The sequence below is a fragment of the Schistocerca americana genome, chromosome 11 (assembly GCF_021461395.2).
Source record: "Schistocerca americana isolate TAMUIC-IGC-003095 chromosome 11, iqSchAmer2.1, whole genome shotgun sequence".
Taxonomy (NCBI): domain Eukaryota; kingdom Metazoa; phylum Arthropoda; class Insecta; order Orthoptera; family Acrididae; genus Schistocerca; species Schistocerca americana.
The window spans coordinates 178649993-178675162 of NC_060129.1; the positions used below are offsets into that span (position 1 = coordinate 178649993).

Sequence of the window (25170 nt, forward strand, 5' to 3'; positions counted from 1 at the left end):
CTACAAGCTGTAGTGGAGAAGGAAGCAAGGACGACATGATCTTCAGTGAATCATTCCCTTTCCTTTTCGTAATAAAGTAGAATGGAAGACTGAATTCCCACCCATACTTCTAATGATTTAGTGAAAGCGTCATACGGAAGCTCACATTGATACCTACAATTGTGATGCAATATGAGTACTGAATAGTGAAAACTTTTGTGTTTATCTTTCAGGCAAAAACTGAAACATTTATGTAAGAAAAAAATTGTAAGTATCGAAAATTTTATTGCATGCCTCTATGTAATTTATGTACAAGCTTTGTAGAAGTCCATTATGTCATGTAATTCTGTATATATATATATATATATATATATATATATATATATATATATATATATATATATATATATATATATATACGTTTATTTTGTATGTGTAGTGTTAAGGAATTTTGCTAAAAATCAATTTTCGTTTAAAAGAGGTCAGCTATAATAACATCCCTTGTTTCTAGTAATTAATTTTGTTCAAAAATAATTTTTTTTAGAAAACTAAATGGGGTGGTGTGTCGAAACAAGCGCTGTATCATTTGAGAGTTACAGAGGCGAGCGAGTGTGCTGGGACTTACCCCAGTTCACTGCTAGAAGCGCCACGTCACCATAACGTGTCTGTGGTTAGCACATGAGTGTTGAACCATAATTGAGTGGGTGAAAATCATAATTGTATGAGTATCATAGAGTTTATTGTGAGAAAAACGACCTTAAACACTTCAGTCTTTATATAAAGTAGCAGATTATACAAAATGAAACAAAAGATTTGTACAAAGCTTTACACCTATGGGACATATATATGATAAGTATCTGAAGGTCCTTGGTGTAAGGCATCATACTTTAAAATATCCATAAAGTTCACTTGTACCATTATGGTTTCAAAATGTCTTCATAAAAGTCACTTGTATCACTATGCCTTTATGGAATAAACTCTTTTCTGTTACTCACTTTCGTTTACTTCATCACTATCACAGTTGTCAGGGTAGCAATCTTCATTACCTGGCTGTGCGGTATACTGTGGAAGGCCGGTCGAAGTGGCCGTGCGGTTAAAGGCGCTGCAGTCTGGAACCGCAAGACCGCTACGGTCGCAGGTTCGAATCCTGCCTCGGGCATGGATGTTTGTGATGTCCTTAGGTTAGTTAGGTTTAACTAGTTCTAAGTTCTAGGGGACTAATGACCTCAGCAGTTGAGTCCCATAGTGCTCAGAGCCATTATACTGTGGAAGGTGTGAAAGATGATGCTGACCCATGCAACGACCATGAGGACGACCACAAGGGCGAACACAACCTCCTGGTTGGTTTTCTGGTGAGCTCTGGATCGCTGTTAGACTCTTACAGAAGTTGTCATACACTGGAGGAATAAACAGTAACAACGACGTCAAGTCATCAATTTTTACTTGCTTTAAATATACTGGTCCATGTCGAAGTAGTGGAAGTTGTTCGGGTTTTCTCTCAAACCTCCATGGATGTGCAAGATTTACTTTTGGAAATTATATATCTTCATCCAATGTCTCCTTGATGAAGAAGAAAGCTTTTGGTTCAGCTTTTTCTGTATTCCACCCATCTCAGTGTCAGTCAGTTAACCCTTTGATTCTCAGTGTCTATTTTTCTGTTGATGAGAGGTTTTAAATTGGTTCTGTAGATAGGAAATCATCTTTCATCATTTCTTTCACACGAAATGTCACCCTGGCATTCTCTACAAGCTTTATCCAATCCTGTAGCACAAATATAAACTGGGTTTGCTTTTTCTTCCTCTCAATGTGAGAAAAATCAGCATCATTTTCAAGGTATCTATGTCCAGGCACGAGGAACTTACGATCAACAGTTTCAATAGAAGCATGATCAACAATATAGAGCCAAAATCAGGCGATTATTTCATTTCTGTTTTGTCCACCACAACTATCATTGTAAGCAATAACATGTTTAATATCAGATGGCAATGATTTTACATACTTCAGTAAGCAGGAGTCAATTACTGAAGTTCCAAGTGAGGCAGTATTTTCATGGCTCATATATATGAAAGCATGATTTGTTCTACAGTCATGTATTACAAGATTAAATGTCCAAATCTGTCACTTGTAGTAAATAACATTGGAGTTGGCAATGTTTTTTCAAGGTCGAAAGTAAGTACATGTGTTGAGCCTTCTTTTGACTTCGGTATATCTCCTTTCCGAGTGGCTCCTGCTTGCTCAACTTTCCTTAGGTAAAAAAGCTCTTTCTCCAGCTTTAGATTATTAATTTTACTGGTATCTACCTCTGGTTTGATTAAATTTTCTAATCGGTCACGAGTATTGCAGGTGTCACTTCTGAGCTTATAAAATGGTAGATAACATTCTGAATTGAACACTTTACAGTAAATGCAGGCCTTCACTGGCAAAATGTTTTCTTCCTCACACTTCTTAGTGTAAAACATTTACATTTTTGAGACAGATTACTCTGGCGAAAGGTATTTCCTGTGAGGATTATGTTTACAAGAATAGTGTCTTGTGTAATGAGGAAAGCTTTTATGTCGTTCCTTACGGTACTGAGGCGATCTTCTGGTACTTTATTTCCAGGAACATGTTTACCACCTTGATCAAACGGAGATAGGCCTTCCACTCTTGGTTGGATAATGCAGCTGTGGTAAACCAACGATTTTTTATAGTTAATGCCTTTAGGAAGAAATCCTTATACACATGATTACCATCCAGGATAATGGCAGTACTTTTGTGTTTTTGACTTCTTACTGTTTTGTTTTGGACATCTTGGTTTGTCAGTTGAAACATATGTTACTATGAAGAACGTTTGTTGTTGCCAAGAACCAGTTTTCCAAAACTCTTCATGGATAGTTCTTCGCCTTTCTTCTGTGAAAGTCATGCATTCATTATGTTGAAATGGCTGGATAGCTCTTGCATGCATAATTTTTCCTGTTGTAGATGTATATTCTTGTCCCAGTTTTCTTAGGCATGTTCTTTTATTGACTTTCCATGACTCCACATTCCTTTTACTCTTTTTTAAACAATGTTTCCTCGAGTTTCTTCATGAGGGGCTTCTAAGTACAACTTTTCAACTGTGTTATGGATTTTTTTATTGTTAGGGTTTTTTCTGGGTTGCTATGATATTCATTTTCATCGGAAATGATGATAGAAAGGGAAATATGCCATTGAAGCATCGATATAAGCAAATATCTACATAAAAATTAGTTTCATACATAAAATTCCCAAAATAATTTCATCGTTTTAGTGAATGTAATTGTGTCAAAGGAATGCTAACGTACCTCAAACATGTTAAGCATTTCAATGACATACCAGTACAAGCAACAATATTTTTGTGACAGTATTTCTTCACATAATTTTTAGTGAGAATAAGAAGTTGTTATGCTACTATGATGTGTGCTTATATACTAAAAAATAGTTGAAGACATTTCCAAAAGCCACAACAGTCATTAAAAATTTCAAAACAAAACATTACGTAGCCACTAAAATGTTACACAAAATGCTTGAACTTTAGTTACCTTGAACAGGAACATAATCTTCGTCTGTGACTGAATCATCATCTGATAAATGTTCATCAGTCGTTTCTGAACTTCACTGAATACCTTGAAAGGCAGAACTACTTATTTCTAATCGAGATTTCGACACTAATTGAGAGCTTAACTTGCAATTCCTTAGAGCGTCCGCCATGTTCCTGCTTTTACCGTCCTGACACTGTCTACCGATTGTGATTCGATAAATATAGTTATACCACATGCCGATAGATGGCAGACGTTAACAGTAGGCTCCTGAATCTTTGTGCCACTGACAAGTATCCCTTGTTTCGCGGTCGAAAGTGCACTTAACTCAGTTTTGCAAAAAATGTCACTTATACAGTTACGGTTTTCACCTGTTCAATTAAGACTGAGATTAAAAGTTTAAGATGTTTTTTCATACCTTGTCAACATATACTTTAGTGTAATAATGTTTAAATTGGCTAGTACAAGATTGATTAGGTCAATATTTCACCCAAATACATCGTTTTAAGAAAAAAATAAGTGGCACTAAATATTAATAATAATAATGTGCAGATGTATGTCAACATTGACTGGTAGAAGTCTCAACGTGATTGAAGCAATATTTAGGTCAGAATCCATGTTTTTAAGAACAATTGAAGGCGCTAAATATTAGACTTAGAAATGTGAAAATTTGTATGACACTTCGATTCAACATAAAATTAATAACTACGTGACGCCATTAAGCTACCTCAAATAGTTTTAGAGTAATTTACTGAAAACAAAACGTCCTGATATGTAGTAGATTAAGTATCTGTTCTATTAATGCTAGAAAGTTTTGGTTACAGCATGAGAAAATATCTCTTAAATACATAAAGCTATAACAAGTTTCTGGACTTTGATGTTAATAACCTATACAAGGTTCTTGAAGTTGTAGTTCAGCGGTCATGATCTACTGTCAGTTCCATTGTAAAAATTCTAGAAGGCAAAGTTTTAAGGCAGGCAAGCAAAAACTTCTTCTGTGGTTTTAACCTGCTTACCTACATTCATACAGAAATTACAAAGATTCTAAGTTGATTCATAACATTGTTATTAAATGTTGTGTGTGTGACAAGAGACTGCTACCGTGGGCATAGGGCGGATGACAGCAGGTGTTCCTTTGGGCGTCCGCTGCCGGCGTCTGCTGCGCCACGTATATAAATTCAGCCCGAGAGGCAAGAGTAAGCTTCACTTCACACTCAGCAACCATAAGATACCCGTCAGTCAAACGCTGGAGTGCGCGCTGCCTCGGATGACGTCAGAGACAGGCTGTTACAAAACGCTTATTTCCAATAGTAATAAGAAAGTGAACTCACGAGGACTGTACACCGTTCTGGATCGCTTAGATTTCGCATAAGTAGCTATTAGTGTGTCGCCTAAAATGATAACAAATGCAGGTGGCAAATGATGACAATTCTTTTCCACTTTCGTGGCGAGCATTTATTTTGATTATCAATAGTCAGGGTGAAAGGCAATTCAGTAGGAACTTACTGTACAGACTGCCTGTGAACTGCTCATAGTGCTGTTTAGGATAAAGATATTTCCTGTCAGTATAAACATAATGAATATTAAAATGTTTTGCATGTGAGACTTTACCAAATATGTGCATCAATTAGAACTCAAAATTGTCATTTGTAATCATAGTCCTGATCCCACTGAGCAAATAGAGAATAGAAACTTTTCTTTCAGGGGGCTGGACAAGAACATGCAATTGCAGTCTGGGAACTATAGTCAATATGTTCTCCACTGCTTTCTGGCTGGCCACAGAAATAGTTGCCAGGCCCTCGTAAAAGACAGTGAACAATATTTACAACAATTACAGTTTCCCACTATGACTTATGATTATTAATATGTTAATCAACCCACCGCCCCATAATACTGTGTCAATGAAGAGTGCAATCTATGCAACAATGTACCACTGCATGAGCACTGATAAAAAGCTGCAACACGTTAAGTGTCCAAAAGGTGAGGATTCTTGGTATTTCTTTACGTGTGCCCTTGCCAAAAGAGAACAAGCAGAATCACATAAAACCACTATCCATACCGCTCTGAGCCTATCTGCTGTTGTTAGAATGATGTCTGTTTATCAGACGCTGGCCTCTGATACAGTTCTCTCCACATGTACTGCTGGAAAGACTCTGAATGCAAGTGAGTATCCACATAGTATAATTCGATTAAAGTAGCCAAAGGACGCATTTGTATCCAAAATAAATGCAGAACTAGTGGTGACAGAAGCTGTTTCACACTTCAGTCGAGGGTGCTGTCTGACAGAAGCAACATGAACAGCAGAAACCACTCCCTGTCAGCAATAAGGACGTGAAAGTGCAAAGTTATAGATGAGCGAAGAGGAAGCAAAAGGCCGACTGGTGCCCAGAATTTGCATCCAGAATGACGGCCATACAGGCTGGGGAAGCTCAGGAGAGACCAGAAAGAACAACTGACAGCCCTGGTGGATTTTAAAGCATGGGCTGGGGAGTGTTCATGTTGTGTAACTTCGACTGTGCTTATCTCTAATATGTGAAATCGAACATTCAAACATAAATTTTTCGTATTCCCCAAACTGGATGCTATTTTTAGAGAAAACTCTTAATATCACTGCTAATATTCTTGAGTACAATTGCAAAGAATATTTATATAAGAAAACACTGATATGCAAGATTGTTTCAACAAAAAGACACAGAACTTTGAAAACTAATTTTAAGGTCACTGTAAAAGAATCCAAAAAGGCTTGCACCAAAGCTTCTATATTATTGAATAGAGTTGTCAATGTTTCAAGCATATTAAACTAAATTTATATAATAAAGAAGTCTTTCAAAAAACCCTGCAAAATAGAATAATAATATCTCACCAACTGTTGGATGGATCGATTTATAGCTCTGTAGTTATGCTTAGCAATGTGCAGAAATTGTATGTGTAAAATTTGAGATCAAGTGATTAATTAGGAAAGAAGTTTCATTTTTTATCTGACTATCTTCTTAATTCGAAAAAATGATTTGTTAGGATGTTATCTAATTACAAGTTAAGTTTGCTTCGTAAAGAGAATGAACGTTTTTACATGTAATACAGAGTCTGAAAAACCGCAGAATAAACAGTAGCTATGGAGTAAGTGGTCAATATGCACCACACATTCTACTCACATGGCAAAGTCCAGAAGAATTGTTTGTGGCACACAAGATACTTGAAGTAATGCGCTTTGGTTCATAGTGCTCTTCGCAAAGAGAATTGGGGACAATCTTCACCTCAACCCACCGAAGAATGTCTTGATTTTTCGTGGCTGAAACCAACAGAATTATTCATGTTATCTTCGTGTTTCTTTATCAAAGGGAACACACAGTTGCTGGATGTAGCAACATAATATAAATAAACACTATCAGTTGCAACAGCTTCGCAATATGAACCGTTAAAGTCACAAGAATGGTTTTTCGTTATAATTAGATAATGTTGTTACAGTATTTCCTGAACGTCACTTTTCCAGTTATTTTCATTATGACAGAGATTGAATCAGTTTCTGTGTGATGAACAAATCACATATTTGTGTACATAGTTACATACTGACTGTTAACAGATGTGTGAACACCACAGAGAAACGTAATGAATTCATCTGGCGGAATTATATTTTCTGGAGGGATATGAGTCTCAACTTTATCTTCGACAATGACAGAAGCTGAAGAAATGAATCAAAATTTGTGCCAAGGCCAGTATTTGAACCCATTGCTTAGTTTACTAAGCAGATATGCTAACCACTGCAGCAACGCAGCACTGTGGCTAAAACAACTGTATAGACTACCCTAGTTCATTGCCCTCCCTAACAGAAACTTCGATTCATGCCTTCAGAATAACTCATATCAATAGATCACCTACATCTCAGGTGCAGGCAGGATTTCCTCATTACATACAAAGCTGGGTTGCTGTTCCAATGTCACAGGACCTTGGCAACACTGACGATTTAAGAAGGGGGAAATAGGCTACAGGCGTGAATTGAAGTTTGTGTTAGGGATAGCACTGGACTATGGTAGTCCATGCAGTTGTTTTTGCCACAATGGCTTGGAGGTGTAATGGTTAGCACGTCTGCCTAATAAGCATTAGTCCAATGAGACCGATGACTCGACTCATTGACTCCCTGGATGACTGACTGGAACTGACTGGCTGGGCGCTCTCTGGTCCATGGCGGTGATCTCTATACTGGCGGCCGAGAGGACGTTGGCGGCCCTTTACTTGTGAGTCTGTCTTTGTGCTCTATTTATGTTCTCACCACCTCTTTGCTGCCTGCTGTGCTGGGGCCAGCTTACGCCAGTACAGTCCTTATCTGTGAAAGGGTTGCTGGTGCAGGATTTTGTGCACCGACTGACCTCTCGATTATATCCCATAAGGTTCGATGGGATTCATGTTGGGCGATCTGGGTGGTCAAATCATTCACATGAATCGTCCAGTGTGTTCTCAAAACCAATGCCGAACATTTGTAGGCCAGTGACATTGTGCATTGTCATCCAAAGCATTCCATCGTTGTTTGAGAAAATACAGTCCATGAATGGCTGTAAATGATCTCCAAGTAGCAGGACATAACCATTTCGAATCAATGATCTGTTCAGTTGAACTAGAGGATCCAGTACATTCCACATAAACACAGCCCACACCAATATGGAGCCACAACCAGTTTGCACAGTGCCTTGTTGAAACTTGGGTCCACAGCTTCATGGGATGTGCACCTCACTCGACCCCTACCATCAGCTCTTACCAATTAAAATTGGAACTCATCTGACATGGCACAGTTTCTGCAGTCGTCTAGCGTCTGACTGATACAGTCACGAGCCCAGGTGCAGGTAGTGTCGTGCTGTTAGCAAGGCCAGTCCACATCTCATCTGCTGCTGTAGCTCATTAACACCACATTTCGCTGCACTGACCTAACGAACACGGTCGTCGTACGTTCCCATATCGATTTCTGCAGTGATGCTTGTCTGTTAGCACTGACGGCCGTACGTGAACGCCGCGGCTGTCGGTCGTTACGTGAAGGCTGTCGGCCACTGAATTATCCATGGTGAGAGGTAATGGTTGAAATTTGGTATTCTCAGCACACTCTTGACACTGTGGATCTCAGAATTTTTAATTACCTAAGGATTTCCGAAACGGAACGTCTCGTGCATTTAGCTCCAACTAGTATTCCGCATTCAAGTCTGTTAATTCTCGCCGCGGGGCTATAAACGCGTCTGAAACCTTTTCACGTGAATCGCCTGAGCAGAAACGACATCTCTCTCAATGGACTGCCCTTTTGAACCATGTGTACCAATGCTACCACCATCTTTATTGTGCACTTCGGTGTCCATTGACTTTTGTAACCTTAGTGTCATAATGCTACTAAGCATACTTGTATTGCATTGATATGCCACTGTTATCTCAAGTGGACAGCAGCAAAACAGATGAAAGTGGTTCTTATATATATATATATATATATATATATATATATATATATATATATATATATATATATATATATATAATTAGTAACATGGAGATGATTAGTGATGAAGATGAAGTGTACAAGTATTAGAAAAAACAGACATAATGAGGATGATTATGTAGCATGTGAACTACTGTAATTACAAAGCCACTGTAGTTTCAAATACGTATTTTGCAAGTAGTAATCAAAGATGACAGCAGTTTTAAAAAATGAATGGAAAGGTTCGTAGTAAGTCAATACTTTGCTTAGTATTTAATAACTGATAATGTCAAGAAATCAACAGTAAAATGTATGTAGGACAATTTACCTCAATGAACTTCTTAAACTGCCTCTCATATGCTGTATACGTTTTTAGTGGTCGTAAACATAAGTGGCCCTTGTGGGAAGAAGTTACCTTATGTAGAATTGCGACGCATTGTGTATGGAAATACCCGAATGCCTGGCAGAGGGTTCATCAAGCCACCTTCAAGCTACTTCTCTAACATTCCACTCCACACAGCGCGCGGGGAAAAACGAACACTTAAATCCTTCTGTGCGAGCTCTCATTTCTCTCGTTTCATCGTGATGATCATTCCTCCCAATGCAGGTCGGTGCCAACACAATATTTTTGCAATCGGAGCGGAAAGTTGGTGATTGAAATTCCATGAGATTGTCCTGCCACAGCGAAAACCACCTTTGTTTTAACGACTGCCACCCCAATTGGTATGTCATACCCATGGCACCCTCTCCATCATTTGGCGGTAATGCAGAAGGGTGTTGCCCTTCTCTAAACTTATTCCTTGTCCTCCGTCACACTGCACACCAATGCTCCAGAAGAGAGCGGACAAGTATAGTGCAAGCAGTCTCTTTAGTAGATCTGTTACATTTTCTAAATGGTCTGCAATAAATCACAGTCCTTGGTTAGTTTCACCCAAAACATTATCTATGTGATCACTGCAACTGAAGTATTTCGTGATTGTAATTACTATGCATTTAATTGAATTTACATACTTTAGCTTTGTGTCATTTATTGTATAACTGAACTTTAGCATATTCGTTTTAGTTCTATCGTGGAGACTTCACACTTTTCATTGTTGTTGTTGTTGTTGTTGCTGTTGTTGTCTTCAGTCCTGAGACTGGTTTGATGCAGCTCTCCATGCTACTCTATCCTGTGCAAGCTTCTTCATCTCCCAGTACTTAGTGCAATCTACATCCTTCTGGATCTGCTTAGTGTATTCATCTCTTGGTCTCCCTCTACGATTTTTACCCTCCACGCTGCCCTCCAATGCTAAATTTGTGATCCCTTGATGCCACAGAACATGTCCTACCAACTGGTCCCTTCTTCTTGTCAAGCTGTGCCACAAACTCCTCTTCTCCCCAATTCTATTCAGTACCTCCTCGTTAGTTATGTGATCTACCCATCTAATCTTCAGCATTCTTCTGTAGCACCACATTTCGAAAGCTTCTATTCTCTTCTTATCTAAACTATTTGTCGTCCATCTTTCACTTCCATACATGGCTACACTCCATACAAATACTTTCAGAAACGACTTCCTGACACTTAAATCTATGCTCGATGTTAACAAATTTCTCTTCTTCAGAAACGCTTTCCTTGCAATTGCCGGTCTACATGTTATATCCTCTCTACTTCGACCATCATCAGTTGCTCCCCAAATAGCAAAACTCCTTTACTACTTTAAGTGTCTCATTTCCTATCCTAATTCCCTCAGCATCACCCGAGTTAACTCGACTACATTCCATTATCCTCGTTTTGCTTTTGTTGATGTTCATCTTATATCCTCCTTTCAAGACACTGTCCATTCCGTTCAACTGCTCTTCCAAGTCCTTAGCTGTCTCTGACAGAATTACAATATCATCGGCGAACCTCAAAGTTTTTATTTCTTCTCCATGGATTTTAATACCTACTCCGAATTTCTCCTTTGTTTCCTTCACTGCTTGCTCAATATACAGATTGAATAACACTGGGGAGAGGCTACAACCCCGTCTCACTCCCTTACCAAACACTGCTTACCTTTCATGTTCCTCGACTCTTAGAACTGCCTTCTGGTTCTGTACAAATTGTAATTAGCCTTTTGCTCCCTGTATTTTACCTTTGCCACTTTCAGAATTTGAAAGAGAGTATTCCAGTCAACATTGTCAAAAGCTTTCTCTAAGTCTACAAATGCTAGAAACGTAGGTTTGCCTTTCTTTAATCTTTCTTGAAAGATAAGTCGTAGGGTCAGTATTGCCTCACGTGTTCCAACATTTCTACGGAATCCAAACTGATCTTCCCTGAGGTCGGCTACTACCAGTTTTTCCATTCGTCTGCAAAGAATTCGCGTTAGTATTTTGCAGGGGTGATTTATTAAATTGATAGTTGGGTAATTTTCACATCTGTCAAGACCTGCTTTCTGTGGGATTGGAATTATTATATTCTTCTTGAAGTCTGAGGGTATTTCGCCTGTCTCATACATCTTGCTCACCAGATGGTAGAGTTTCGTCAGGACTGGTTCTCCCAAGGCCGTTAGTAGTTCTAATGGAATGTTATCTACTCCCAGGGCCTTGTTTCGACTCAGGTCTTTCAGTGCTCTGTCAAACTCTTCATGCAGTATCGTATCTTCCATTTCATCTACATCCTCTTTCATTTCCATAATATTGTCCTCAAGTACATCACCCTTGTATAGACCCTCTACATACTCCTTCCACTTTTCTGCTTTCCCTTCTTTGCTTAGAACTGGGTTTCCATCTGAGCTCTTGATATTCATGCAAGTGGTTCTCTTTTCTCCAAAGGTCTCTTTAATTTTCCTGTAGGCAGTATCTATCTTACCCCTGGTGATATATGCCTCCACATCTTTACATTTGTCCTCTAGCCATCCCTGCTTAGCCATTTTGCACTTCCTGTCGATCTCATTTTTGAGAAGTTTGTATTCCTTTTTGGCTGCTTCATTTACTGCATTTTTGTATTTTCTCCTTTATTCAATATTTCTTCTGTTACCCAAGGATTTCTACTAGCCCTCGACTTTTTACCTACTTTAACCTCATTTGCCTTCACTACTTCCTCCCTCAGAGCTACCCATTCTTCTTCTAGTGTATTTCTTTCCCCCATTCCTGTCAATTGTTCCCTTATGCTCTCCGTGAAACTATGTACAACCTCTGGTTTAGTCAGTTTATCCAGGTCCCATCTCCTTAAATTCCCACCTTTTTGCAGTTTCTTCAGTTTTAATCTACAGTTCATACCCAATAGATTATGGTCAGAGTCCACATCTGCCCCTAGAAATGTCTTACAATTTAAAACCTGGTTCCTAAATCTCTGTCTTACCATTATATAATCTATCTGATACCTTTTAGTATCTCCAGGATTTTTCCATGTATACAACCTTCTTTCACGATTCTTGAACCAAGTGTTAGCTATGATTAAGTTATGCTCTGTGCAAAATCCTACCAGATGGCTTCCTCTTTCATTTCTTACCCCCAATCCATATTCATCTACTATGTTTCCTTCTCTCCCTTTTCCTACTGTCGAATTCCAGTCACCCATTACTATTAAATTTTCGTCTCCCTTCACTACCTGAATAATTTCTTTTATCTCATCATACATTTTATCAATTTCTTCATCATCTGCAGAATTAGTTGGCATATAAACTTGTACTACTGTAGCTGGCATGGGCTTCGTGTCTATCTTTGCCACAATAATGCATTCACTATGCTGTTTGTAGTAGCTTACTTGCACTCCTATTTTTTTATTCATTATTAAACCTACTCCTGCAATACCCCTATTTGATTTTGTATTTATAACCCTGTATTCACCAGCCCAATAGTCTTGTTCCTCCTGCCACCGAACTTCACTAATTCCCACTATATCTAACTTTAACCTACGCATTTCCCTTTTTAAATTTTCTAACCTACCTGCCTGATTAACGGATCTGACATTCCATGCTCCGATCTGTAGAACACCAGTTTCCTTTCTCCTGATAACGATGTCCTCTTGAGCAGTCCCCGCCCGGAGATTCGAATGGGCGACTATTTTACCTCCGGAATATTTTACCCAAGAGGACGCCATCATTTAACCATACAGTAAAGCTGCATGCCCTCGGGAAAACGTACAGCTGTAGTTTCCCCTAGCTTTCAGCCGTTCACAGTACCAGCACAGCAAGGCCGTTTTTGTTAGTGTTACAAGTCCATCATCCAGACTGTTGCCCCTGCAACAACTGAAAAGGCTGCTGCCACTCTTCAGGAACCACAAGTTTGTCTGGCCTCTCAACAGATACCCCTCCATTGTGGTTGCACCTACGGTACGGCCATCTGTATCACTGAGGCACGAAAGCCTCCCCACCAACGACAAGGTCCATGGTTCATTACTTTGAGTAAATTGCAGATTTTTAGACCATATAGTTATCTTCAGTAAATCATATTACAATTTGTTTTGATCATCTGATGACATTACAGGATGGTAAATGACAGTATCATCCACAACAATCTATGAGGTCTGTTCAGATTGGCTTCTAAACCGTTTATGTAAATCGGGAACAACAGACACTTCCTTGGGGGATGCCAGGTATTAGTTCTGTTTTACTCGATGACTTTTGGTCAGTTATTACGAGCTGTCACCTTTATGACAGGAAATCATCAACTCAGTCATAGAACTGGGGCGATACTCCTTAGGCATGCAGTTTAATGAGAAGTCGCTTGTTAGGAACAGTGTCAAAAGCCATATGGAAATCTAAAAATATGGAATCAATTTGGCGTTCTTTGTTGACAGCACTCATCACTTCATGAGAATTAAGAGCTAGTTGTGATTCACAAGAAAACTATTTTCTGAATCCCTGTTGGCTATTTTCCAATAAATCGTTTTCTTTGAGGCCATTCATAATATCCGAACACATTATATGTTCCAAAATCTTACTGCAATTCGCGTTAATGATATGAGCCAGTAATTCAGCGTATTACTCTTATTTGTTTTCTTGGATATTGGTGTGACTTCGTGGAAATTTGAACAGATCTATCGACGAGCGAGCCGTTGTATGTGACTGCTATGTGTGAAGCTGTTGTATCAGCACACTCTGGAAGGGGCCTGACTAGTGTACAATATGGGCAGGAGGCCTTCTCTTCACTGAGTGATTTAAGCCACTTCGCTACACCGAGGATATCTACTTCTAAGGTTCTCGTGTTGGCAGTTAATCTAGAATCCAAACTGGAGTATTTACTTCGTCTTCTTTTGGGAGGAATTTCGGGAATGGTGTTTTTAGTAGCACTGTTATCAATAACATCAGTGTTGTTATTGTACAGTGAAGCTATTAATTATCTCTTGCCGCTAGCATGCTTTACGTGCGACCAGAATCTCTCTGGGTTTTCTACTAGATTCCGAGACACAGTTTCGTTGCGAAAACTATTAAAAACATTTTGCTTTGAAGCTCGAACTAAATTTCGAGCTTGTGTAAAACTTCGCCATTCTTGGGGAATTTGCGGCCTTTTATATTTGGTAAGGTTCTTTCGTCGCTTCTGCAACAGTGTTTTGAACCGTTTTGTGTACTATAGGCAATTATCTGGTATATATTTCTCATTTGCCGTCGATACTATTTTTTTTATAAATTTAAACCACATCTGGTCAACGCTTACATATAGGATGGGAAAGAGCGGAGACTTTCTCTTAGAAAGACATGAATCGAATTTTTATCTCCTTTTGTAACTAGATGTACTTTGCATTAATTTTTGATGGGTTTGGATGTTATGGCGTTCGCTCGAGCTAAAAACACACAACTTTTCGTGTTTTATTCACGATGCATTCCGGAACCTGTGGGTGCATCTTCAGGTGTAATTCGTCTAAATGCACACTTTATTTGTACTCTGTCACAAAAAGGTTTTGATGTTAGGTTATGAATTTCGTAACCCAAACACGGAAAATATGTGCGAAATAGTGGAAAAGATGAGCAGTGTAAGCTTACCAAATAATCCAAGAAAAGTGTTTTTAACGTTTTAGCAACAGCATACTTTTTTCTCTAAAACATTAAAATCTCCTTTAATTCCTACTTCTTTTGATATAATTTTTAATTGATTTATAGTATAACTTTCACTTCACTATTGTTATTATTCCGTTCATTGTTAATATTATTCTTAATAAGTTCAATAAGCTGATGTTTTCTTAGTTTCGAATAACCTTTAAGTCCTAATTGTTTTTCTCTAGATTCCAATTCCTTTTTGACGCTTAATACTCACCATTTATTAAGAAATAACTTTTATAAAATATGTATAAAAGTATGTACATCTTTAATCATCTGCATTGATATATATTAATAATAATTCAAATGTGGGAAAATGCCACACCCATAACCTCCAATATATAATTTAACATAGTTTTTTTTAATTTTCAGTGGTCAAATTATTGACCTGTGGAATGTTATAAAAATATGTTGTTCACAAATGATATTTTAAACACTGTTCATTATGGAATTTCAGCTAGTGGCGTCTCACTTACTGGATCATTAAAGGATATTAAGTCTAGAATTCTGAAGTAACACATTTGAAAAATTTAAATAAATTAAAAGATATTATTTTTACAGAGGAATCCAATTATGCCTGTGGAAATTTTGTATTTTGGGAAGTATGGTATTTCAGGATCTGTGATGGCAGGTTCTAGGAAATTGAAGAAAATATTAAGCTATATATACATTCTTTTATACATATACATTCATTTATACATATACATTCTTTTATATATCGAAATCTGGAGATTAGAAGTTTAATCTCTGGAGATCTTAAACAAAAGAATATTAGTCACTAATGAGATTTTACATTTCATTTAAGAATGTTTCCAAGGCGCTGAAACCTTAGCCACTTGCAATAACAAATATTTTCAAGGTATAAAATTTTTGACAACATATAAAAAATACCAATTAATAATTTTAGTAGCGAAAAGTCAGCATTAGAATATAACGAACACTTAAATAAAAATAAGAAAAACCACAATTTTTATTAAAAAATATAAAAATAAAAAAAATTACTTTTAATATATGGCAGCTTTTTCACATACATCTAATGCAGTTGTCACTGGTTCAGAAATACGTATGATGAGTATATTAAAAGTTATTAATCCAAACAATTATTAACTAAATTTAGGTTCTTGGTATGAAGGTATCTGGATTCTTTTATTTGAAGAGAGATATTTTTCTTTAGAATTCCTATTTTGTATTTTATTTGTGAAGATTTACAAAGGGGCATAAATTTGTCCTCTTATGATAATATAGATTTTACGCCTTCATGAAAGACAGAAGTTTTTGACAGAGAGAGGAATTTTTCCTTGAAGTAGGAAAGTATTTTGCTACAATTTTAGATGATTATTCATTTCTGCAAGATGAATTAAAATCTTGTAATCAATATGCTTTAATACAAAAAATGTAGTTAAAATTGCCAATTGAAAATGTTAAAGAATCAATGATGATGAACAAACAGAATAGAAAATCTGTTAGAAAATATTTCATTAGCTTAAAAAATATTATGCTGATTATCCAAAATTTACAGCATATGTTGTCTTGTGACAGCCAGAGCGAGAGCACCAGCAGCAGCGAGTACTGTTTGTATAAAGCGTTTATTTTGCATTTTGTTTACGACCTTCCACTAAGGAAGGGATTCTATTTGTGTTTATCTGCTCTGCATAGTAACTAACAGTTCTTGATAAAACTTTACGTAGTTTTCGTGTTAGATTTCTTAGTGTTTTCTTGATCGTTTAGAACAGAAAGCGCCCTAAAACCGTCTTTTGTTTGTTTCGCGGCCGTTAGCCACTAGTCACTTGAATCAGCAGTTGTCTTGTGACAGCCAGAGCGAGAGCACCAGCAGCAGCGAGTACTGTTTGTATAAAGCGTTTATTTTGCATTTTGTTTACGACCTTCCACTAAGGAAGGGATTCTATTTGTGTTTATCTGCTCTGCATAGTAACTAACAGTCCTTGATAAAACTTTACGTAGTTTTCGTGTTAGATTTCTTAGTGTTTTCTTGATCGTTTAGAACAGAAAGCGCCCTAAAACCGTCTGTTTGTTTCGCGGCCGTTAGCCACTAGTCACTTGAATCAGCAGTTGTCTTGTGACAGCCAGAGCGAGAGCACCAGCAGCAGCGACTACTGTTTGTATAAAGCGTTTATTTTGCATTTTGTTTACGACCTTCCACTAAGGAAGGGATTCTATTTGTGTTTATCTGCTCTGCATAGTAACTAACATTTCTTGATAAAACTTTACGTAGTTTTCGTGTTAGATTTCTTAGTGTTTTCTTGATCGTTTAGAACAGAAAGCGCCCTAAAACCGTCTTTTGTTTGTTTCGCGGCCGTTAGCCACTAGTCACTTGAATCAGCAGTTGTCTTGTGACAGCCAGAGCGAGAGCACCAGCAGCAGCGAGTACTGTTTGTATAAAGCGTTTTTGTACTTATTTGCTGCGCTTAGCTTTTAAATAGTTTTTCTGGGAAAACCTAGCGTAGTTTTCGCGTCTCGTATTTCAGTGAGTGTTTCTTGATTATCAGAGTAGCTCATCAGAAGATTATCTTGGGAATTTGTCACCGTATAGAGTAGGGTAAACATAGTCATGTGTAGGGACTGTGGTTGTTGTGAGCGGACGCAAGGAGAATTGGCCACTCTTCGGGGGCAGGTGGAGGCTTTGTCTGTTAGGCTCATCGAGCTCGAGGCGCAGGCGTCGGCTCGTAGTGGCGTTGGGGCAACTGTGGTGAGACCTATGCCTACTTCGGTGGCCTTGGAATCACATGGAACCCCTGATGTCGCTGCGTCTTCCGGCAGTGAGCATCTTACCGGTCAGCCATCACTCCAGGGTGAATGGCGGACAGTGGTGGGCTCGCGCGTGCCTGGCCGAAAGGCGAAGGTGGGATCTGGCCGCGTGGCAGCTGCCTTACCCCTTTCCAACAGGTACGGGGTGCTTCCTAGTGGTGATGACATCGTTTCTGAGCCACCACAGGATGCCTCGCCTGTTGGGCCAGTGGCCGATTCTCCGGCAAGGTCCCGACAGTCACAGAGGGCGGGCCTATTAGTTATAGGGAGCTCCAACGTTAGGCGGGTTATGGAGCCCCTCAGGAAAATAGCGGGTAGGTCGGGGAAGAATGCCAGTGTGCACTCGGTGTGCTTGCCGGGGGGTCTCGTCCGTAATGTGGAGGAGGCCCTTCCGGCAGCTATTGAATGCACTGGGTGTGACCGGCTGCAGATAGTAGCACATGTCGGAACGAATGACGCCTGCCGCTTGGGTTCTGAGGCCATCCTTGGTTCCTTCCGGGGGCTGGCTGATTTGGTGAAGACAACCAGCATCGCACGCGGAGTGCAAGCTGAGCTTAATATCTGCAGCATAGTGCCCAGAGTTGATCGCGGTCCTCTGGTTTGGAGCCGTGTGGAGGGTCTAAACCAGAGGCTCAGACGACTCTGCGACTATAATGGTTGCAAATTCATCGACCTCCGTTATTGGGTGGAGAACTGTAGGGCCCCCCTAGACAGGTCAGGCGTGCACTACACACCGGAAGCAGCTACTAGGGTAGTAGAGTACGTGTGGCGTGCACACGGGGGTTTTTTTAGGTTAGAGGGACCCCCCCCTTGGGCGAAACGATAAAATACCTGACGGCTTACCAGAGAGGACATTATCATCGTTGATAAAGAACGTCCGTCCTCAGAGACCAAAAACAGGAAAAGTTAACCTAATATTGGTAAACTGCAGGAGTATCCAGGGCAAGGTTCCTGAATTAGTATCTCTTATTGAAGGAAATAGTGCGCATATAGTATTAGGAACGGAAAGTTGGTTAAAACCGGAAGTGAACAGTAACGAAATCCTAGACACAGAATGGAATATATACCGCAAGGATAGGATAAACGCCAATGGTGGAGGAGTATTTATAGCAGTAAAGAATTCAATAATATCCAGTGAAGTTATTAGCGAATGCGAATGTGAAATAATCTGGGTTAAGTTAAGTATCAAAGGTGGGTCAGATATGATAGTCGGATGCTTCTATAGACCACCTGCATTTGCAACCGTAGTAGTTGAGCGCCTCAGAGAGAACCTGCAGAACGTCGTGAAGAAGTTTCGTGATCATACTATTGTAATAGGGGGAGACTTCAATCTACCAGGTATAGAATGGGATAGTCACACAATCAGAACTGGAGCCAGGGACAGAGACTCTTGTGACATTATCCTGACTGCCTTGTCCGAGAATTACTTCGAGCAGATAGTTAGAGAACCAACTCGTGAAGCTAACGTTTTAGACCTCATAGCAACAAATAGACCGGAACTTTTCGACTCCGTGAATGTAGAAGAGGGTATCAGTGATCATAAGTCAGTGGTTGCATCAATGACTACAAGTGTAATAAGAAATGCCAAGAAAGGAAGGAAAATATATTTGCTTAACAAGAGTGATAGGGCACAAATCGCAGAATATCTGAGTGACCACCATCAAACGTTCATTTCTGAGGAAGAGGATGTGGAACAAAAATGGAAAAAATTCAGAAACATCGTCCAGTACGCCTTAGATAAGTTCGTACCGACTAAGGTCCAAAGCGAGGGGAAAGATCCACCGTGGTATAACAATCATGTACGAAACGTACTACGGAAACAAAGAAAGCTTCATCATAGGTTTAAGAGTAGTCGAATCATAGCTGATAAGGAAAAGCTGAACGAAGCGAAAAAGAGCGTAAAGAGAGCAATGAGAGAAGCATTCAACGAATTCGAACATAAAACATTGGCAAACAATCTAAACAAGAACCCTAAAAAGTTTTGGTCATATGTACAATCGGTAAGCGGATCTAAATCCCCTATTCAGTCACTCGTTGACCACGATGGCACCGAAACAGAGGACGACCGAAGAAAGGCAGAAATACTGAATTCAGTGTTCCGAAACTGTTTCACTGCGGAAAATCGTAACACGGTCCCTGACTTCAGCCGTCGCACGGACGCCAAAATGGAAAATATTGAAATAAACGATATCGGAATTGAAAAACAACTGCTATCACTTAGTAGCGGAAAAGCATCCGGACCAGACGAGATACCCTTAAGATTCTACAGTGATTATGCTAAAGAACTTGCCCCCTTTCTATCAGCAATTTATCGTAGATCGCTGGAAGAACGTAAAGTACCTAGCGACTGGAAGAAAGCGCAGGTCGTTCCCATTTTCAAGAAGGGTCATAGATCAGATGCGAATAATTATAGGCCTATTTCGCTTACATCAATCTGTTGTAGAATAATGGAACATGTTTTGTGTTCTCGTATTATGACGTTCTTAGATAATACAAATCTCCTTCATCATAACCAACATGGATTCCGCAAACAGAGATCATGTGAAACTCAGCTCGCCCTATTTGCCCAAGAAATTCACAGTGCCGTAGACACTGGCGAGCAGATTGATGCCGTATTCCTGGACTTCAGGAAGGCATTTGATACGGTTCCGCACTTACGTTTAGTGAAAAAAAATACGAGCTTACGGAATATCGGACCAGGTTTGTGATTGGATTCAGGATTTCCTAGAAGAAAGAACACAACATGTCATTCTTAACGGTTCAAAATCTGCAGATGTAGAGGTAATTTCGGGAGTACCGCAGGGAAGCGTGATAGGACCTTTATTGTTTACAATATACATAAATGACTTAGTTGACAACATCGGTAGCTCCGTGAGGCTATTTGCAGATGACACGGTTGTCTACAAGAAAGTAGCAACATCAGAAGACTCGTACGTACTCCAGGAGGACCTGCAGAGGATTAATGCATGGTGCGACAGCTGGCAGCTTTCCCTAAACGTAGATAAATGTAATATAATGCGCATACATAGGGGCAGAAATCCATTCCAGTACGATTATGCCATAGGTGGTAAATCATTGGAAGCGGTAACGACCGTAAAATACTTAGGAGTTACTATCCGGAGCGATCTGAAGTGGAATGATCACATAAAACAAATAGTGGGAAAAGCAGGCGCCAGGTTGAGATTCATAGGAAGAATTCTAAGAAAATGTGACTCATCGACGAAAGAAGTAGCTTACAAAACGCTTGTTCGTCCGATTCTTGAGTATTGCTCATCAGTATGGGACCCTTACCAGGTTGGATTAATAGAAGAGATAGACATGATCCAGCGAAAAGCAGCGCGATTCGTCATGGGGACATTTAGTCAGCGCGAGAGCGTTACGGAGATGCTGAACAAGCTCCAGTGGCGGACACTTCAAGAAAGGCGTTACGCAATACGGAGAGGTTTATTATCGAAATTACGAGAGAGCACATTCCGGGAAGAGATGGGCAACATATTACTACCGCCCTCATATATCTCGTGTAATGATCACAACGAAAAGATCCGAGAAATTAGAGCAAATACGGAGACTTACAAGCAGTCGTTCTTCCCACGCACAATTCGTGAATGGAACAGGGAAGGGGGGATCAGATAGTGGTACAATAAGTACCCTCCGCCACACACCGTAAGGTGGCTCGCGGAGTATAGATGTAGATGTAGATGTTGAAAAGGATAAAAAAGGAAAAGTTGCAGTCGAATTTTAAAATCAATTAAAAATAGAAAAAGAACAAAGCAACAACTTGCAATACAATTAGAAGAAAAATCTAAAAATACGAAGTTAAAACAAATAAATAGAAAAATTTCGAAAGTAGAAAAAGAATGTTGTCATCTATTTAGTGACTACAAAAAAACCATAAAAGATCATTTCTATAAAGTTGGTGGAACAACAATGAAGTTAATCAAATCTAGCTCACCTATATACAATAATTGTGAACATCAAGATGATAAATTCGAATACTACTACATTAGACGGTTTGTTAATCACCATACTATCGAAGTGTTGTTTAAATCTGCTTTGAAATCACATAGAAAAGAAGGTAAAGAACTGTACAACATGAACTTTAGAGATATAGAATATTACTTAGATGTTTTTATTGATAGATAAAGTGACTTATTGTTGAATGAACTAAAATTAAATGATTATGAAGTTAAAGATAAAATATTTAACAAAACATTATTTCCTCAAGAAATACAACTGTTAAAAGTTTCTGAAAAACTCACAACTAAACTAAACAACGAAATAATTGACAAAATTATTTTAGATGAACTGACTAGAGAGGAACAAACTCCAATTATTTAGGAAATTAATGAAGAATATCTGATAAAAATGATAGACAAACACTAGAAAATCTTCTTAAATCAAGAAGATGCAAAATTAATGTAAAAAAAAAATACATACGGAAAGAGTCAAATAATTTTATAAACAAATCTAATCACAATTCAGGAATAAATTTTAAGTACCATAGTAAATAAGTTTCAATTCGTTTTTAAAGTATTCATATCTGCTTTAATTCAGAGATCAATACTCCAACACCTGGAGTGGCAATAGCATAACAAATAAAACATAAACTACGAACATGCAAATTTATTATTTCTCAAAATGAGTAAATTTACAATTACTTTTTCATGATTAAACTTTATATACATCTAATACACAAAACGTTTGAAGACCGTCAGGTACCATCATCCCAAATTTAAAATCCTTGAATGATTCTGACATGAAATCATATTTGTTAATCTTTATTACAATGTACTTCATGTTCGACTCTTCAAGCTATCCCAGTGGATGTGTTGTAAATAGTCTCACGGGTTTGCCGCTGAATCACATTGTGTAAATAGCACAATATTTCCTCAGAGCAACTGTCCAACATCTTCAGGTGGTTCAACGTTGCTGGTGACAAGATACATCAGACGATATCCACACATCGATTCCCTGTTTAAGGAACACACACGAAGAATGCACAGCTGCAGATATAACACATGGGCAATGATTTGCCATATTCAAACTCCCTCTGCCGAAAATCACACACCGGCTGTCCTGCGTGTGTGTTGTACGCTGCATTTGTCAACAGTGCAGCCAAACATTACTCACCAATGGCCGTACTAAGACAATGTTATGACGGGCCTGTTATCGAAGAGACTTGATCTTCACGTCGTGATCTAATAGCAGTCAATGCATGGTTCCAGGGTGTGCTCAGTTGAAATCCTGTATCCTTGTTGATGAGATCATCGGTTGTATGGATATGTACTGCTTCCTTAATGATGCAATCGCAGAAAGATGACGCCAGGGATAAAACTTCCGTCTTTTCATAAGTCATACGCAGTCCTGTATTCAACACAGCGTTCTTGTACTGTGTGGCATGGCTGGCCTATATACGCTGCCCCACACTGACAAGGAATCTTGTACACACCAACTTTCCTCAGGCCAAGCTCATCCTTAACCGAACCCCACAGGTTTCTCAGTTTTGTGGATGGGCGAAAAACACACTTAATTCCATATATTCCGAGGACTCTTCCGATTCATGACAACATGGCAGCAAAATACGGCGAAAAGGCCAAAGTGGTGGGTTTCTTCATATCTTCATTCTTCTCCATAGATTGAACTCGCCTGGGCCTGAATGCATTACATATCTGTCTCTCAGAATAACCGTTTTGTCGGAACACTGTCTTCAAATGTTGTATTTCACTCGACATGCTCTCAGGATCAGATAGCACGTGTGCTCTATGAACTAACGTACGTCATGCACTACCGCATTGTGCAGGATGATGGCAGCTTGTGGCCTGCATATGCGTTGGCTTGAGATAGACGCTGTGTCCCAAGGTTCCATCTGCTTTCCTTGGTACCAAGACATCAAGAAAAGGTAAAGCACCATCTTTTTCCACTTCCATTGTGATGTAGGTAGAGTATCAAGTCCATATGCCCACACCACATATGTATCATCCACATTCCGCAGAAAACAAGAGGGTTTGAGAGTGGCTGACTGTAGTGCTTTTTCTTCAAAGTCCTCCATAAAACAATTAGCCACCACAGACAGGGGACTTCCCATGGCGACACCGTCCACTTGTTCAAAATATTGGTCATGAAATAAGTATATTGAAGTAAGCACATGTTTAAATAATGCTACTATGTACTCCTCAAACTTGTTGCTAATGAGATCCAAAGAGTCCTGCAAGGGCACCTTTGTAAATGAAGACACAACATCGAAACTTACTAACAGATCCGATGATTGCAATCCAACAGTTTTCAGGCGACCTATGAAACCTTCAGAGTTTCGAATGTGATGGTGGCACTTGCCTACGAGAGGTCCCAATAGTGATGTCAGGTATTTTGCAACAAATAAAGTAGGTGCTCCTATGTTACTTACAATGGGACGGAGAGGCACCCAATTCTTATGGATCTTGGGGAGGCGTAGAGTCTAGGACGAACTGCAGCCTGTTGACATAAACCCTTAGCGCCTTTAGCTGGAATTGAGCTCTTCCTGAGGAGTTCCACGGTTTTTCTCTGGATCCTATATGTCGGATCACTTTTTAATTTACTATATGCAGGATCATACAGCAGTTTGTATATCTTGCTGTTATACAAGGTCCGGCAGAAAAACCTCCCCTTTAAGGAAAGCTAATAAAAACAAAACCAAATAAGGTAGAACAATTTTATTTGTACTAAATAAAAGTACTTATTATGCCATTTTAGAAAATACTCTTATGGTCTTACTTTTTAAATAAAACATCCCTTAAATGGCTTCCTGCACTGTCGACACACTGTTTGAGTCTTTCCCTGAAGTTATTCATTACTCTTTGAGTCATTTCAGGTGGAATAGCTTCAACCTCTTGTGTAATTGCTTCTTTCAGGGCTCGTAAAGATTGTGGACGTTGTTCATAAACTTTTGCTTTTAAATAGCCCCAAAGAAAGAAATCACAGGGCGTTAAGTCCGGCGATCGTGGGGGCCAGCCAATGTCTCCACGCAACGAGATCACATGTCCAGGAAACATTTCCTTCACCAATGCCAGTGACTGCCGCGCTGTGTGGGCAGTAGCACCATCTTGCTGGAACCACACGTTCTCTATTTCACCAAAAAGCTCCCTTAGTTGCGGTTGGAGAAAGTCGCGGAGCATGGTACAATAGCGTTCACTGTTGACGGTTAAATTCCTGTCATTTTCTTCGAAAAAGTAAGGACCGATCACTCCATAATTGTAAACAGCACACCATACTGTTACTTTAGGGCTATGAAGTGGTCGTTGATGAAGTTCTTGGGGATTGTGTTCACACCAGTACCTGCAATTTTGGCTGTTCACTGTTCCGGCAAGGTGAAAGTGTGCTTCATCAGAAAAAATCACAATATCGTTGGGACGAATGTTCCGAAGAAGGTCTTGGCACAAACTTACACGGACACCACAGTCTCGTTCAC

At 39.2% G+C, this 25170-nt stretch overlaps 1 protein-coding gene across 1 annotated transcript in view; it reads right to left on the reverse strand.

Annotated features, from left to right (window-relative positions):
* LOC124553748 (chymotrypsinogen B2-like) overlaps window positions 1–25170 on the reverse strand; it is a 77283-nt gene that overhangs the window by 21881 nt on the left and 30232 nt on the right. Inside the window, exon 2 of the mRNA XM_047127683.1 lies at window positions 6668–6804. Within this exon, the coding sequence (XP_046983639.1) occupies window positions 6668–6804 (137 nt within the window). The remainder of the gene's footprint in view (window positions 1–6667; window positions 6805–25170) is intronic.